This window comes from Pyrus communis, chromosome 5, assembly GCF_041283825.1.
Source record: "Pyrus communis isolate YQ-2024b chromosome 5, ASM4128382v1, whole genome shotgun sequence".
NCBI lineage: Eukaryota > Viridiplantae > Streptophyta > Magnoliopsida > Rosales > Rosaceae > Pyrus > Pyrus communis.
In genome coordinates, this window is record NC_142569.1 from 33,513,844 (window position 1) to 33,528,577 (window position 14,734).

The following is a 14,734-nucleotide window of genomic DNA, read 5'->3' on the forward strand; positions in this document are numbered from 1 at the left end:
AAACAAAGTCATTCAAAGTTACGACACAGGTTTTGGTACAATGCCACACACATATTTTAGTTTTATCTAATTCCGAAACTCTAGGAGCCATATTTTCTACATCGTTTCGCATACATTAAGAACATAGATGATTTTCTCTACCATTGGTTTTAGTTTAATAATCCAATCGTACTGCTTAGGGATTCTTTCAATGAATTTATATTTGTTAAGGGAAGCTGCTTTATTTTGGGCGCCATAGCAAGTCAACAAGCAATTAGGTAGAGGGAGAAAAGGTGTGGTTGTGCATTTGAATTACATGAAGATATGGCTACTAAACACTACTTAAGTTACAATGAAATTATATATTGCCTAGCCCCCAATGGGCGGGTAGCAAATCACCTTGTGAATCAGAAAATGAATTTTTAAATTTAAAAATCAGGAAATTCAGTACAGTACTAATAACTGCAACGAGGAGTGAGATAATGGTTTACTGAAATGAATTCTGAGAAAAGCATTTTACTTCCAAGCACTGTTTGGAGAAACCGGATGATTTAATAGGCACAAGACGATCAGTCATATTTCAATCTTTTGTTAACCGATTCCTTAGTAGAGATTGATGAGCTCCCACTTGATCCCGCGCCATCAAAATGTTCAGTAGTTCGCTTCATATGGATGGCACTCTCTGCATTTGCTGATTCGGGGAGAGCACAATGAGGGTCTTCCATAGGCTCATAAAGAGAAATGCTATTGTAGGAGTTGTCGTCGTCTTCTGCTTTCACCAAGCGCACCCCACACTTCTTCAGCTTCAAGCATTTGTTGGTTTCTGGCCCCGAACAAAAGGTCTTGAATGAAAACTCAATTTGATGGAAACCTCCCTTCCAATAATTCCTAGGATCATAGCCTTTAAAAGAAAGATAGAGTAACCAAAGGTGATCTGACTGAATTTGGCCGGCTTTATGATAATAAACCCCTTTCACAAGCAAAGACGTTTTGCCACTCGTTGATCCAGTTACCGTCGAAAGACATTTAATTCCACATGCATGACATTCTAAAGAATCAATTTCAAGGGCAGCTGGGTTTTCTTGTGGTGCAAAAACAGCACATAAAGCAAATCCCATCAACTTGCTTCTAGTTGGATGTACATCATCAGGCAGCGTCACAATTATTGAATCTCCCGCTCTTTGAATATTGAACCACTCTTGTATTTCACTTCCAGGAGTTACAATATTGAAACTGTGAATGACGAAAGGAGGGGTTCCCTGTAGCATATATAGGAACAATTATATCAGGAAAAACAACTTTTAGAAAGATAAATGGAGAGCGAGCGAGCGAGCGAGACAGTACCTGAAGGAATTGCTGTAACATCGAAAATATCATGTTATTCCTCGCTTTATTGCCAACCAATCTGTAGCAATTAACTGCTCTGAAAAAAAACCACCTCAATCTACTTATATTTGGTGGATGCGGCAGCACTTTTAAGCAAGTACAATCATCAGTTGTTACAGTTAATTCTTCATTTGATGGGAGGTCTGGTAATTCTTGAAGACTTTTGCAACTGTCCAAGTTCAAAAACTTGAGACTATCAAGCCACCTAATGCTTGCAGGAAGGCTAACGAAGTCATTACCCCGAAGAACCAAGTCCTCTAAAGAGGGCAAACAACCGATATCATCTGGGATTGCTCCTTCACAAAGATTGCAGTCACTTAGATCTAATTTACTCAAAGAATACAAATAATCTAAAGAAGTCAAAGCAAAACCCATGGGGTCAGGGTTTTTTGTTGGAAATAAGCCAAAATGGAGGAATGAATGCCATGATTTAAGCGGTGGACCTTTACATCCACGTAGTGATAGTACTTTGAGGCTCTTCATAAGAAAGAGAGATGACGGTGGCTCTCTTATTGCAGTTCCACTCAAATCAAGCTCCTCCAAACACTCAATTTTCTCCCAATTTTCCGGAATTGTCTCAAGTTTTGAGCATCCGGACACGTTTAGATTTTTAAGAGACTTCAGACTACAAATGGCAGTAGGAAGACATAACAGACTTTTACAATCTTTGAGATCCAACGAAATCAGCCCAATTAGGTGATCAATCGAAGAAGGCACATCCTGAATAGCAGCCCCATCTAAAGAAAGAGTTGATAACTTTTTCATGTTTCCCACAAATTCAGGAACCCTTTTCAGTTTTGAGCAGCCAGAAAGAACAAGAACTTCAAGAGATTCCATTTCTAGAGCACTTGGAAGACTCTTAATACCATTACAGTTTCTAAAATTCAAAATTTTAAGCCTTTTAAGAACTGCAATGGATGGGTGAATCTCAACTAAATTCGTACAAGATTCAAGCACCAGCCTTTCAAGATTCTGAATACCTGTAAAATCTGGGGTCGCAGTCAAGTTTTGAGAGTGACTAAGATCGATATATTTCAAGCAGGACATGTTCTGTAGATAATATAAAAAGATGACACAATCATTAGCTGGCAAGATATAAATAAACAAAAAACATAAAATGTATAACGTCTTTTATTCAATTCTCTAACCTTCATTCCACTCCAAAGCCGATCAATTTTGCTATGATGCAAACTAAGTTCAGAAAGTTCGGCCGGTTGAAAATTTTGAGGAAGAGATTCCGAAGGATACCAACTCCAGTCGATAAATCTCAAGGCGTTGGAAAGATATTTGGGGCCAACAGAAAGGCTCAAATTATGAAGTTGGAGAAACTTTAGATTACATATCTTAGAAAAGCTTTCAGGATTCCACTGAGCCTGTTCTAATTCAGGCAAGCGTAAGGCAATGCCTTCAGTTGCTTCTGTTCCCTAATAAACAAGAAGAAAGGGAATGTTAATTTCATAAGCAAGTTTTATACATATTCAAATTAATTTGGCTGCTATACAGAACGCATATTTCTCTTACTTACCGTATCCTTCATGAATATGTGAAAGATTTCATTATGAAGCCACAACCTACTACGTCGACCAGGCTCTTGATAGGATTCTTGTCGAACAATTTCCCATCCCATTTCTTGTGTCAAATCATGCATCACCACATACCCATCCAAAATACTTAAAAGAGATTTCTCAATGAGAACATCTATCACAATACGAGCACAAAAGCCACAATTTTCTAGTATTTCAATTACTCGCTCCTTGTCATTCCCAGTATGAAAACATGCAACATCAAGAAAAACTTTCTTCTCCATCTCATCAAGGCCATCATAGCTTATTTTCAGAGTTTCAAAAATTACTGCGTTAGGAGCTTTCTTTACTTTATCCAACGCACTATTCCAAGCATCTTGGCCTCTTTTATACAAAGAAGATCCCAAAATCTTAAGTGCTAATGGATGGCCTCCAGCATAATCTACAAAACACTTCGATAGTTCCACATAATCATCATCTGGCTGATCTGTTTTGAAGGCTTTCAAACTAAAGAGATGAAGAGATTGATCATCATTTAGTCCCAAAACCTCATATCTTTTATCTATACAATGCTCGATTAACAAACGCTCATTTCTTGTTGTAACAATGATTCTGCTTCCCGGACCAAACCAATCCGTCTTTCCCGCCAATATTTCTAGTTGGTTTAGTTCATCAACATCATCAAGAATGAGAAGAACCTTTTTGTTAGATAAAAGGTTCTTTGTCATAGCACTTCCACTATAAACATCCCAAACTTGTGTAGTTTTTTCCTTCAAAATCAGGGAAAGAAGTTGATCTTGTAGATGAGCTAAACCAGATTTCGAAGAACGCTCTCTGATATTAGCAAGAAAGCTACTAACTTGAAACTTATGGGAAATTCTCTCATAAACTAGTCTAGCAAGGGTTGTCTTACCTATCCCGCCCATCCCCCATATCCCTATAAAGCGAACATCATTTGCACGAACAAATAAAAGCATATCTATATATTTCAATCTGAAATCAATTCCGACTAAGTTCTCTGTTGAACCTGAGAGTGTGTATGTAGGATGCACCTTTTTCCATATGGCTTCGACTACCTCTTTAATAAGCTCTGTTTCATACCTACAAGAAATTAAAGTAAAAATAAAAAATAAAAAATAAATAAAAACTAATCACCAAAGAAGGTAAAAGGAACACAACATCCGAGTATATATTGCTCATGTTAACTTTGCTTACCGATCGTTTGAAGTCCACCCTGCGAGATTACTCACGATCGTTAAAGAAGCTCGCCACCGATCCACCAGCCGCATGTTTTCCTTATGCTCTTTTTCATGCTTTGTGAAAGCTTCAGCAAAAGTCCCCCTTTGATGTCGTACGTCAGAGGGATCAACATTGTAAAAGATTGGCAGAATTGTCCCCCTCTTTGTCATGCATTGGAAAATCATTGCGAGTTCACTTAAGCACCAAGTTGAAGAGGCATAGTTTGGCGAAAGAACAACAATAGCAAACTGAGATTCTTTGATTGCACTATGAAGCTCAGGAGAGATAAATGTCCCTCTTTCAAGTCCTTGGTCGTCCTTGAAAGTTTTGATTGCACGCCACTGTAATTTATCATAGAGATGGTCTGTGAAACCCTTTCGGGTGTCTTCACCCCTGAAACTTAAAAACACATCATATTTCCATCTGCGAGCTGTAGGAGCAGATGCGGAGGCGCTTCCATCGAGCAGCTCCCTTCGAAACCGGGAACGGTCCCACCTCTCCATTCTTTCTATTAAGCAATTAAAATGCATGAAATAAACATGTTGGAATAATGGTAGGCTAGTCAATTTTCTTGTTCAAAGTTAGGCAAGTTAGGTTAGTCAAGCAAGATAGGTAAGTTAGGCAAAATTAGGCTTATGTTCTTTTTCTTCCCTATATATATGTTTCATCTTGTAATTGTTTCATTAAGCAAATATACAAAACCATCTTCAACACTTCTCTCTCGTGGGTTAAACCCTAGAAACCATGAAACCCTAGCAGGTTCATATTTTATCATGGTATCAGAGCACCGTTTCTGGTGACTCTGAATACCCCACCTATCTTCAACGCTTCCGCACCACAACCAACAACATCGTCATCATGAGTGATTCAGGAACCAACACAAAACCATTAGAGATGGCTACTGATCTCTCGAACCCGTTTTTATTACACCCCTCTGATCAACCTGGGAACATCTTGGTCTCCAAAACCCTTCAAGGAGATAACTACAACACATGGAGCCGTGCTATGCGCATCAGTCTAAGTGCTAAGAACAAGCTAGGTTTGGTCGATGGAACCATTGACCCACCTGCTGAAATAGATAAACAATTTGCATTGTGGCAACGATGCAATGACATGGTTCTCGCATGGATCCTGAATTCTGTACATGAAGACATTGCAAGCAGCGTTTCCTACTACACTTCAGCAGCAGATGTGTGGGCTGACTTGCGTGATCGTTTCTCTCAAGGGAACGATTCACGTGTTTACCAAATTAAGAGAGAAATTGTTGAGCACAGACAGGAGCAACAATCGATCTCAGTCTACTACACCAAACTAAAGGCATTGTGGGATGAATTGACGTCCTATCATGAGCCATCAACATGCACTTGTGGGGGTTTGAAGAAGATCAATGAACGTGATGAAAAGGAAAGAGTGATGCAGTTACTCATGGGATTAAACGAGTCCTATGCCGCAGTACGTGGGCAAATCTTGTTGATGCAGCCACTTCCCGACACTCGGAAGGCATACTCTCTTGTTTTACAACAAGAGAAACAAGTGGAGGTATCTCTCACTCGTCATAACAACAGTTTGCATGCGATGCATTTGACAAGCCATAGGGAATCTGCTGCACAACGAGGTAACTCCTCTATTAAATGCTCATATTGTGATCAAAAATATCATACCGTAGATCGGTGTTTCTATCTCAATGGCTTTCCACCGGGGCACAAATACCATGGCAAAAAGATGATTCCTCCTAACAAGAAGAAACCTGCGGCTAATCAAACAAAGACTGGCAGTGAAGTCGCCACAGTCACGGATCAGCACCATCATGAAACCAACGGTGACAGCCCCAAGTTCACTCCTGAAGAGTACAACCAGATCATGGCCATGCTCAAGAAAAACAACTTGGATGGTAATCCTCACCGTTTTGCAAATGCCACAGGTACTCTTACACCTCTGTCTAAAATGTCAGGAGCCTTACCACAGAAAAACCTATATTGGATCATTGATAGTGGGGCAACGGATCATATATCTCCTTCACCTCACTTGCTTCACAAGAAATCTATGTGTGATTATGTACAAATGCCGAATGGGGGAAAAGCCATTATAGAATCTGTTGGTTCCGTCCAAGCAACTCCTCTTCTTAAACTTGATGATGTGTTACATGTTCCAAATTTTCAAGTTTATTTGTTATCCGTTAGCAAACTCACTGAGTCTCTACAATGCATAGTGATTTTCTTTCCTACCTTTTGTGTGATACAGGACATGGCTACGAGGAGGACGATTGGCCTGGGCAAGCGATATAATGGGCTCTATTACTTGTCGTCAACACAAAATCCTCATTTAGCTCACAATGTCAACCGTCATTCAAACCTTTGGCACCGACGGTTAGGACATCCCTCCACTGGTCCCTTACAACTTTTGACCAAGCAAGTTCCAACTATTATGTTTGATTCTAGCCATTTGTGTGACATTTGTCCCCTTGCTAAACAAACTCGTTTGTCTTTTCCGTCAAGCTTTATTTCATCTCAAGCACCTTTTGATTTAATACATTGTGATATTTGGGGACCTCATCGAGTCAATTCTCATTCGGGGGCTAGATATTTTTTGACTATTGTTGATGATTATTCACGATTTACTTGGATCCATCTTATGCGTTTAAAATCTGAAACACAAGGGTTGTTACGTTCTTTTATTGCTTGGGTTCAAACACAATTCAATCGCATGATCAAGACGATTAGGGCAGATAATGGGGCTGAATTCATTTCTTTACGTTCTTTTTTTTATAGCAAGGGTATTGTGTTTCACACTTCTTGTCCTTCTACTCCCCAACAAAATGGGGTCGTTGAAAGAAAACATCGCCATCTTTTATATGTTGGGCGAGCACTTCGTTTTCAAGCCAATTTACCTTTAATTTTTTGGGGGGAAAGTGTTCAAACGGCATGTTATTTAATCAATCGCTTACCAACACCACTCCTCCATCACAAAACCCCATTTGAGCTTTTACATTGTACACCTCCAGATTTTCATCACTTGCGTGTGTTTGGTTGCTTATGCTATGCCACAAATCTCACTCCCACACACAAGTTTGATCAACGTGCTCGGAAATGCATATTTGTTGGATATTCTCTTGGTCAAAAGGGGTACCGTGTTTATGATCTCACTACCCACAAATTCTCCACCTCCCGTGATGTGATCTTTCATGAGGACACCTTTCCCTTTCCTTCCCAACCCCCAGATCACCAACCTGACAGTGTTGTTCTCCCCCTTCCCCTTGATACTACCATCGACTCACATGCCCCTACCACCACTACCATCCCCCGACACACCACTCGACCCACCGCACGACCCACCACAAGTCACACCCCCTATCCATGCCACCAACCCTTCCTCGGACCCTCTCATCACCGAGCCTGCTCCCTCCCCTCTTCCCCTTGCCATTTGCCACTCCAACCGTCCTCCAAAACCCTCCGTACGACTTCAGGGCTATCATTTATATCATGTACACTATCTTGCTCCCAGTGCCACCTCTTCTTCCATGTCAGGTACACGTTACCCTTTATCTCACTATGTTTCTTATGCTCATCTTTCTTCTTCACACCGTTCTTTTGCTTGTGCTATTTCCAACATTGTTGAACCCACTACCTTTGAGCAAGCTAATAGTGATCCTGCATGGCAAGCCGCCATGCAAGCTGAACTCCTAGCCTTGGAACAAAATCAGACTTGGACTCTCACTCGTCTCCCTCCCGGGCATCGAGCTATTGGTTGCAAATGGGTTTACAAGGTCAAGTATCATTCAGATGGGTATGTCGAGCGTTATAAAGCTCGCCTTGTTGCCAAGGGTTTTACACAACGTGAAGGTATCGATTACAAAAAGACTTTCGCCCCAGTTGCCAAACTTATTACCGTCCGATGTCTTTTGGCCGTAGCTTCTGTTCGTCATTGGTCTCTCCACCAAATGGATGTTCAAAATGCCTTCCTCCATGGAGATCTTGAGGAAGAAGTCTATATGCAACTGCCTCCTGGTCTTCGTCGTCAGGGGGAGCACAATGTATGCCGACTCAACAAGTCACTTTATGGGCTTAAACAAGCCTCTCGAAGCTGGTTTCACAAATTTTCCACTGCTATACACCAAGTTGGGTATCAACAATCCAAGGCCGATTATTCCTTGTTCACCAAGGTACGTGATCACTCATTCACAGCTATACTAATCTACGTCGATGACATGATCATCACAGGCAATGATGAAGAGGCCATTCGTGATCTCAAACAGTTTCTTCACACTCAGTTTCGAATCAAGGATCTGGGACCATTAAAATACTTTCTCGGCGTAGAGGTGGCTAGGTCTTCTCAAGGTATTTCTATCTCACAACGGAAATACACGCTTGACATTCTTGATGAAGCCGGCTTACTGGGTGCCAACCCTGCAAAATTTCCCATGGAAGAAAATTTGAAGTTATCTCCAACGGAAGGGCAAGTTCTTCATGATGCCTCGAAGTATAGGAGACTTGTTGGTAAACTTATTTACCTTACTATCACTAGACCAAAAATTTCATATGCAGTTCATGTACTCAGCCAATACATGCAACAACCAAGAAAACCACATTTAGATGCAGTCCATCGTCTCTTGCGATACTTGAAAGGGGCACCTGGACAAGGACTTCTATTTCCTTCAAAGGGGGACCTAATCTTGGCTGGATATTGTGATGCCGATTGGGCTCAATGTTCAATTACAAGGAGATCTGTCACGGGTTATTGCATATTCCTTGGAGGAGCATTGGTATCTTGGAAGACTAAGAAACAAACCACCGTTTCTCGATCTTCAGCAGAAGCAGAGTATCGTGCCATGGCCTCTGCGACGTGTGAGCTTACATGGATGAAATACTTGTTGGCTGACTTACGAGTTGATCATCATGTGCCAGCAAAACTGCATTGTGACAATCAAGCGGCTCTTCATATAGCAGCCAATCCCGTGTTCCACGAGCGTACCAAACACATAGAAATCGATTGCCATGTTGTTCGTGAACGTATTCAATCAGGGGTTATCACGACAGCCTACGTTCGTACTGGAGCACAGTTGGCTGATATATTTACCAAGCCGCTTGGACAAGGGATGTTTCACTCATTACTTGGCAAGATGGGTGTGATTGACATTCACATTCCACCTTGAGGGGGAAAGCAATTAAAATGCATGAAATAAACATGTTGGAATAATGGTAGGCTAGTCAATTTTCTTGTTCAAAGTTGCAAGTTAGGTTAGTCAAGCAAGATAGGTAAGTTAGGCAAAATTAGGCTTATGTTCTTTTTCTTCCCTATATATATGTTTCATCTTGTAATTGTTTCATTAAGCAAATATACAAAACCATCTTCAACACTTCTCTCTCGTGGGTTAAACCCTAGAAACCACGAAACCCTAGCAAGTTCATATTTTATCACTTTCCTCCTCCAAAAAATTCATTGATGAGTTACTGACAACTTCTTTTTCGTTTTTCTTTAAACGAAGAAACACCAAAACAACCAACAAAAAAACAGGAAGGTAGAGAGAGGCTAGCTTCGTGTCAGAAACAAGGGAACTTCCAGTTGGTCTAGGTGTGTTGGGTGAAACTGAAATAGGAGAGAAAGAGGCTCTTTTGACTTTTTTAGTCAGATTGGACAGATTCAATGCTCCAAAGCACATCACATGCTGCCAATTATCTTTTCTTCTTTAATTTATTTATTTTTGTTGGATAGTTGACTTCATTTGGTTGAACAGATTCATTGCTATCAATGAATAAAATATGTGTACTCTTTAGCCCTTAATTCGTTGAATACAAATTTTAACATTTTTACCATCAATCCAAGGATAAAACTAAAATGCATTAGGTTTACTGAGATTCCGAGATGGCCATCAGGGAAAGAACGATTCACTCCATAGGATCATAACATACGAACTTACAAGAACAAAAGATTCCGAATAGATACAGAGACATGTCCCTTCTTTTAATCTTTTCCGGAGTGCTTCCTTCCTTGTCGAAGTTACCACTTCTGCTCGATCCTGCCTCATTCCTGGATTTTTATGTTCACTTAACAGAGGCAGCTTGTATGTTTGCTGATACGTCAAAAATCACAATGTGGAATGTGCACATCCTCGTGAAGAGAATTGTTGTTGTTGGACAGGTTCATTGTTCTGTTGAGGTCTTCCGCATCTTGCTCGTACACTGAACGGACTCCACATTTCTTCACCTTCAAGCATTTCTTGTTTCCAACAGCACGTCTGGTTTTGAAACCAAACTTAATCTGACAGCGTTTCTCCTCCAAAAAATTATAGTGCTGCCTAGACAAAAGGACTAACAAAAGGTGATCTGATACAACCTGGTCTAGACGATTATAAAAAGACACACCCTCGAACTGAGAACCAGGAATTTTCCATTGACAACAAATTTCATTTGCATAATTTTGCAAATAATCTACTTCACGAACAACGGCTGGATTCTCGTGAGATACAAAAACAGCACACAAAGCAAACCCCATCCACTCGCTATTACCGGCATGCAAAGGTAGCTTTTCAGTTAGTGAGTGTCCAACACTTTGATTAGTGAACCACTCAGGGATTTCACTTCCAGGAATTATAATACTAAAACGGTCAACAAAATGAGGGATTTCCTGTACGATTCAAATTAACCACCATATCACACAACTATGGAGGAAGATAAAGAGAGAGAGAGAGAGAGAGAGAGAGAGAGAGTACCTGTAGGAATCGCTTTAGCATTGAATATATAATATTGTTCGAACCTTGATAACCAACTAGTCTCAAGCAATTGACAGAAGAGAAGACAAACCGGCGTAATCTGCACAGCTCTGGTGGACCTGGCAACATTTGTAAGGAAGTACAATTGTCCGTTTTTAAATATATTCTGTTGTTTAACGGAAGGTCTGGTAATTGTTGAAGCCTTTTGCAGTTGTTCAAGTTGAAAAAACTAAGCTTAGAAAGACAACCAATGCTTGTGGGAAGGTTAACAAAATTGTTTCCTCCAAGATTTAATTCTTTTAAAGAAGACAAACAGCCAATATCTTCGGGAAGGGCTCCTTCACAAAGGTTGCAGTCACTTAGATCTAGTTTCTTTAAAGAACGGAAATCTTTTAAAGAAGCTAACACCAGATTCACGGGGCTAAGACTCTTCTGTGGGAATAAGCCTGAAGGGAGGAATGAGAACCGTGGCTGAGGTGGTTGACCATTACATCCATGAAAGGATGATAGGTCGAGATTTTTCATAGGACCGATCGAGGAAACTGGCTCTCTTATAGAAATTCCCGTTAAATCAAGTTCTTCTAAACTCCCAATCAAACCTTTAAATGATAACGGCAGTTCCTCAACAGCAGTCCCACCTAAATAAAGCTTTGATACATTTTTCATCTGTCCACTGAATTCTGGAATCTTCTTAACTTTTGAGCAGCCAGAAATATCAAATACTTCAAGAGTTTCCATCTCTACTTCACTTGGGAGAATCTTAATACTTTTGCAGTTTCTAAAATTCAAAATTCTGAGACATTTGAGAGATGCAATGGATGGATGAATCTCAACTAAATTTGTGCAGCCTTCAAGAACTAGCTTCTCAAGATTTTGAAGACCCGTGAAATCTGGAGTCCTTGTCAAGTTCTGCGAGTAGCTAAGATCAATAGATTTCAACTTTCTGAAGTACTGCACAAAACATGAAAAAGGTAGAGATCACCGTCCAAAAAGCCTTACAAAGTATTCTAACCAAAAAGATAAAAAATTGCTGAATGAATACTATTCTATACATATATTTACCTTTATTCCATTCCAAAGGCAATCAATTTTGCTATGGGGCAAACTAAGTTCAGTCAGTTCATCCGGTTGAAAACCTGGCGGCAGAAATTTGGAGGGATACCATCTCCATTTGAGAAATCTCAAGGCATTAGGAAGATATTTGGGGCCAACAGAAAGTCTCAAATTATCAATGTGAAGCAACTTTAAATTACACATCTTAGAGAAGGCTTCAGGATTCCAGTGTGCCTCTTCAAATTCACGCAAGCGTAAGACAATGCCTTCAATTGCTTTTGTTCCCTAATAAACAGGAATGAAGGAAAAGTTAACTCCACAAGTCTCATAGTACTGTGTAACATTAAGGTTTTATAATGCTATCCAAACTTGATATTTACAAATAACTTCTTACCGTATTCTTTGTGAGCACATGAAATATGTCATCACGAAGCCACAAACGACTTCGTGCACCAGGCTCTTCAAAAGACTCACATCGAACAATCTCCCATGCCATTTCTTGTATCAAATCGTGCATACAGACACTCTTGCCAGAAATAGTTAAGAGAGACTTCTCAACAAGAACATCTATCACAATACGAGCGCAAAATCCACAACTGTCTAGTACTTCAATTACTCGCTCTTTATCAGACCACTTATGGAAACATGCAATATCAAGGAAAATTCTCTTCTCCATCTCATCTAGTCCATCATAACTTATTTTTAGCATTTCAAAAACTGTTCTATTAGGAGTTTGCTTCAGTTTGTTCAATGCACTACTCCATGCATCTGGATCTCTTTTATACAAAAAAGACCCCAAAGTTCTAAGAGCTAATGGAAGACCTCCAGCATACTTAACGAACTGCTTAGAGAGCTCCAAATATTTTTCCTGAGGCTCATCTTCTTTGAATGCTTTCCAATTAAAGAGCTGATAAGCTTCATCCTCGTCTAATTCTACAACTTGATATTGTTTCTCTATGCCATGTGCGACCAGCAAATGTCGATCTCTAGTGGTAACAATGATTCTGCTCTCTAAACCGAACCAGTATTTTTCTCCAACCAACTTTTCTAGTTGGTTTAATTGATCTACATCATCAAGAATGAGAAGAACCTTTTTGTTACACAAAAAACTCTTTGCCATAGTAATTCCGCTATAAACATCCCAAACTTGTACGTCCTTATCTTTCAAGATTTGTGAAAGCAGTTGCTTTTGTAGATGCACTAAACCATGTTTTGCATAAATTTCTCCGACGTTAGCAAGAAAGATGCTAACTTCAAAGTTATGAGAGAATTTTTCATAAACAAGTCTAGCAAGGGTTGTCTTACCAATCCCTCCCATCCCCCATATCCCTATAAAGCAAACATGATTTTCCGCTATATCCAAAAGCAAACATATTTCCTTTAATCTAAATTCAATTCCGACTAACTTCTCCGAAGAATCTAACAGTGTCAATGTAGGATGAACTTTGTTCCACACTACTTCCACAATTTCTTTGATAAGTTCTGTTTCGTACCTGTAATCCTTTGACGTCCACCCTGCAAGATTAGCCACCTTTGTTAAAGCATCTCTCCACCCTTGCACCTTCTCTATGTCTTCCCTGAACTTCTCCACATGTTTAACGAAGGCCTCAGCGAAACTCCCCTTTTGATGTCGGACATCCGAGGGATCAACATCGTAAAAAACTGGCAGGATGGTCTCACTCTCATCCATGGACTGAAGAATCTTTGTCAGTTCAAGCAAGCACCATGTGGAAGCAGCATAGTTTGGCGAAATAATAACAATCGCAAACCGTGATTGTTGAATTGCCATAAGAAGTTCAGGATGAATACTAGTTCCCCTTTGAAGTTCTGGGTCGTCCCTGAAAGTTTTGATTGCACGCCACTTCAATTTGTCGTAGAGATGGTCTGTAAAACCCTTGCGGGTGTCTTCACCCCTGAAACTCAAAAACACATCGTATTTCCATCGACGAGCTGACGGAGCAGATGAGGAGGCGCTTCCAGCAGTCAACTCCTCCAAGCAGGTCATTAATGACAAGCAGTTTTTCACTTCTTTTTTCTTTTCTTAATCTCTAAACCAATCAAGAAAGAAAAATGAGAGAAGACGACATCAATGGAGATGAGAGAGAGATAATACGAGTTCGATCTGGAAAAGGATCCTCGCTGGAGATCTTAGGATCCTTGTGTTCATTTTGCGGTTAAATTCGTTAGGTATTATTTATATTTAATTTTAAATTTAAAATAATTTATAACGGTCTGATGCATAATAAACAGGTATGATTGTGGATTTCTAATGATCTCCAAGAAAAGGATCTGACAAGTTCACAACTTACAATTTTTTACGCATTTCTTCCAGTGAATTTCCCTCTATCTTACCACTTGGGAATTACTTTGTCTTTTCCTATCTATTCAGTTTTACACTGTTGCTAGTTGCCACCAATTTGTTTCTTTCTATATTGTAAGAGCATGTTCAAGGAAATGTGGTATAAATTAAGACAAAGTTCGACATTGACAACATTAGCTGACATTGACAACCTTAGTTGCCATCAATTCGAATTGGAATTTTGTATTGGCATTGGTATTGGAATTTTGTGCTGGCTGGCATTGAAATTTACACTGGTATTGGAATCTTGTATTGGCACTAGCATTAGAATCTTACATCGGCACTAGCATTGGAATCTTGCACTTGCATCGATAGAATTTCGTATTAGAGTTGGCATCAGAAATAACTTAACAGAGCTTGCATTCACATCTGGTGGCAAACTCATGTCATGTACCATCATGAGTGGGGGTGTTGGAAAATATTAGTCTTAGGTTTATTTTACTGTTTGGTTTTTTGGGCCTAGCCCTTTTCGTTTTCGGGCCTGTTAGA

General features: G+C 39.9%; 3 protein-coding genes across 4 annotated transcripts; 1 reads left to right on the forward strand and 2 right to left on the reverse strand.

The window, feature by feature from the left end:
* Window positions 1-308: 308 nt before the first annotated feature.
* Window positions 309-4,736, reverse strand: LOC137724407 (TMV resistance protein N). Of its 2 annotated transcripts, XM_088695026.1 has the most exons (6): window positions 4,104-4,735; window positions 2,891-3,989; window positions 2,514-2,789; window positions 2,346-2,415; window positions 1,324-1,661; window positions 309-1,238 (listed from the first exon to the last, which is right to left on the reverse strand). In XM_088695026.1, exons 1-6 carry the CDS (start codon window positions 4,655-4,657, stop codon window positions 549-551), a joined length of 3,027 nt encoding a protein of 1,008 aa, XP_088551152.1. In that variant the 5' UTR covers window positions 4,658-4,735; the 3' UTR covers window positions 309-548. The 2 variants fall into 2 exon arrangements, with proteins under 2 accessions (XP_088551152.1, XP_088551151.1); XM_088695025.1 differs by having other exon boundaries at window positions 1,324-2,415; window positions 4,104-4,736.
* A 452-nt stretch (window positions 4,737-5,188) lies between these two features.
* Window positions 5,189-6,412, forward strand: LOC148697193 (uncharacterized). Its single transcript, XM_088693472.1, has 2 exons — window positions 5,189-6,048; window positions 6,369-6,412. Exons 1-2 carry the CDS (start codon window positions 5,241-5,243, stop codon window positions 6,410-6,412), a joined length of 852 nt encoding a protein of 283 aa, XP_088549598.1. The 5' UTR covers window positions 5,189-5,240.
* A 3,537-nt stretch (window positions 6,413-9,949) lies between these two features.
* LOC137724406 (TMV resistance protein N) lies at window positions 9,950-14,051 on the reverse strand. The gene is made up of 4 exons (XM_068463149.2): window positions 12,281-14,051; window positions 11,896-12,171; window positions 10,834-11,784; window positions 9,950-10,748 (listed from the first exon to the last, which is right to left on the reverse strand). The coding sequence occupies exons 1-4, from the start codon at window positions 13,889-13,891 to the stop codon at window positions 10,203-10,205; spliced, it is 3,384 nt and encodes a 1,127-aa protein (XP_068319250.2). The 5' UTR covers window positions 13,892-14,051; the 3' UTR covers window positions 9,950-10,202.
* Between the last annotated feature and the right edge of the window lie 683 nt (window positions 14,052-14,734).

Bases quoted from the DNA above. Each gene is read 5' to 3' on its own strand.
- LOC137724407 (XM_088695025.1), bottom strand. From the start codon at position 4,657: ATGCATTTTAATTGCTTAATAGAAAGAATGGAGAGGTGGGACCGTTCC. The intron at 2,790-2,890 runs GTAAGTAAGAGA...CTTGTTTATTAG, and splicing joins ACATATTCATGAAGGATACG to GGAACAGAAGCAACTGAAGG. The intron at 2,416-2,513 runs GTTAGAGAATTG...TATTATCTACAG, and splicing joins GGCTTTGGAGTGGAATGAAG to AACATGTCCTGCTTGAAATA.
- LOC148697193 (XM_088693472.1), top strand. From the start codon at position 5,241: ATGGTTCTCGCATGGATCCTGAATTCTGTACATGAAGACATTGCAAGC. The intron at 6,049-6,368 runs GTACTCTTACAC...TGTGTGATACAG, and splicing joins CCGTTTTGCAAATGCCACAG to GACATGGCTACGAGGAGGAC.
- LOC137724406 (XM_068463149.2), bottom strand. From the start codon at position 13,891: ATGACCTGCTTGGAGGAGTTGACTGCTGGAAGCGCCTCCTCATCTGCT. The intron at 12,172-12,280 runs GTAAGAAGTTAT...CCTGTTTATTAG, and splicing joins ATGTGCTCACAAAGAATACG to GGAACAAAAGCAATTGAAGG. The intron at 11,785-11,895 runs GTAAATATATGT...TGTTTTGTGCAG, and splicing joins GCCTTTGGAATGGAATAAAG to TACTTCAGAAAGTTGAAATC.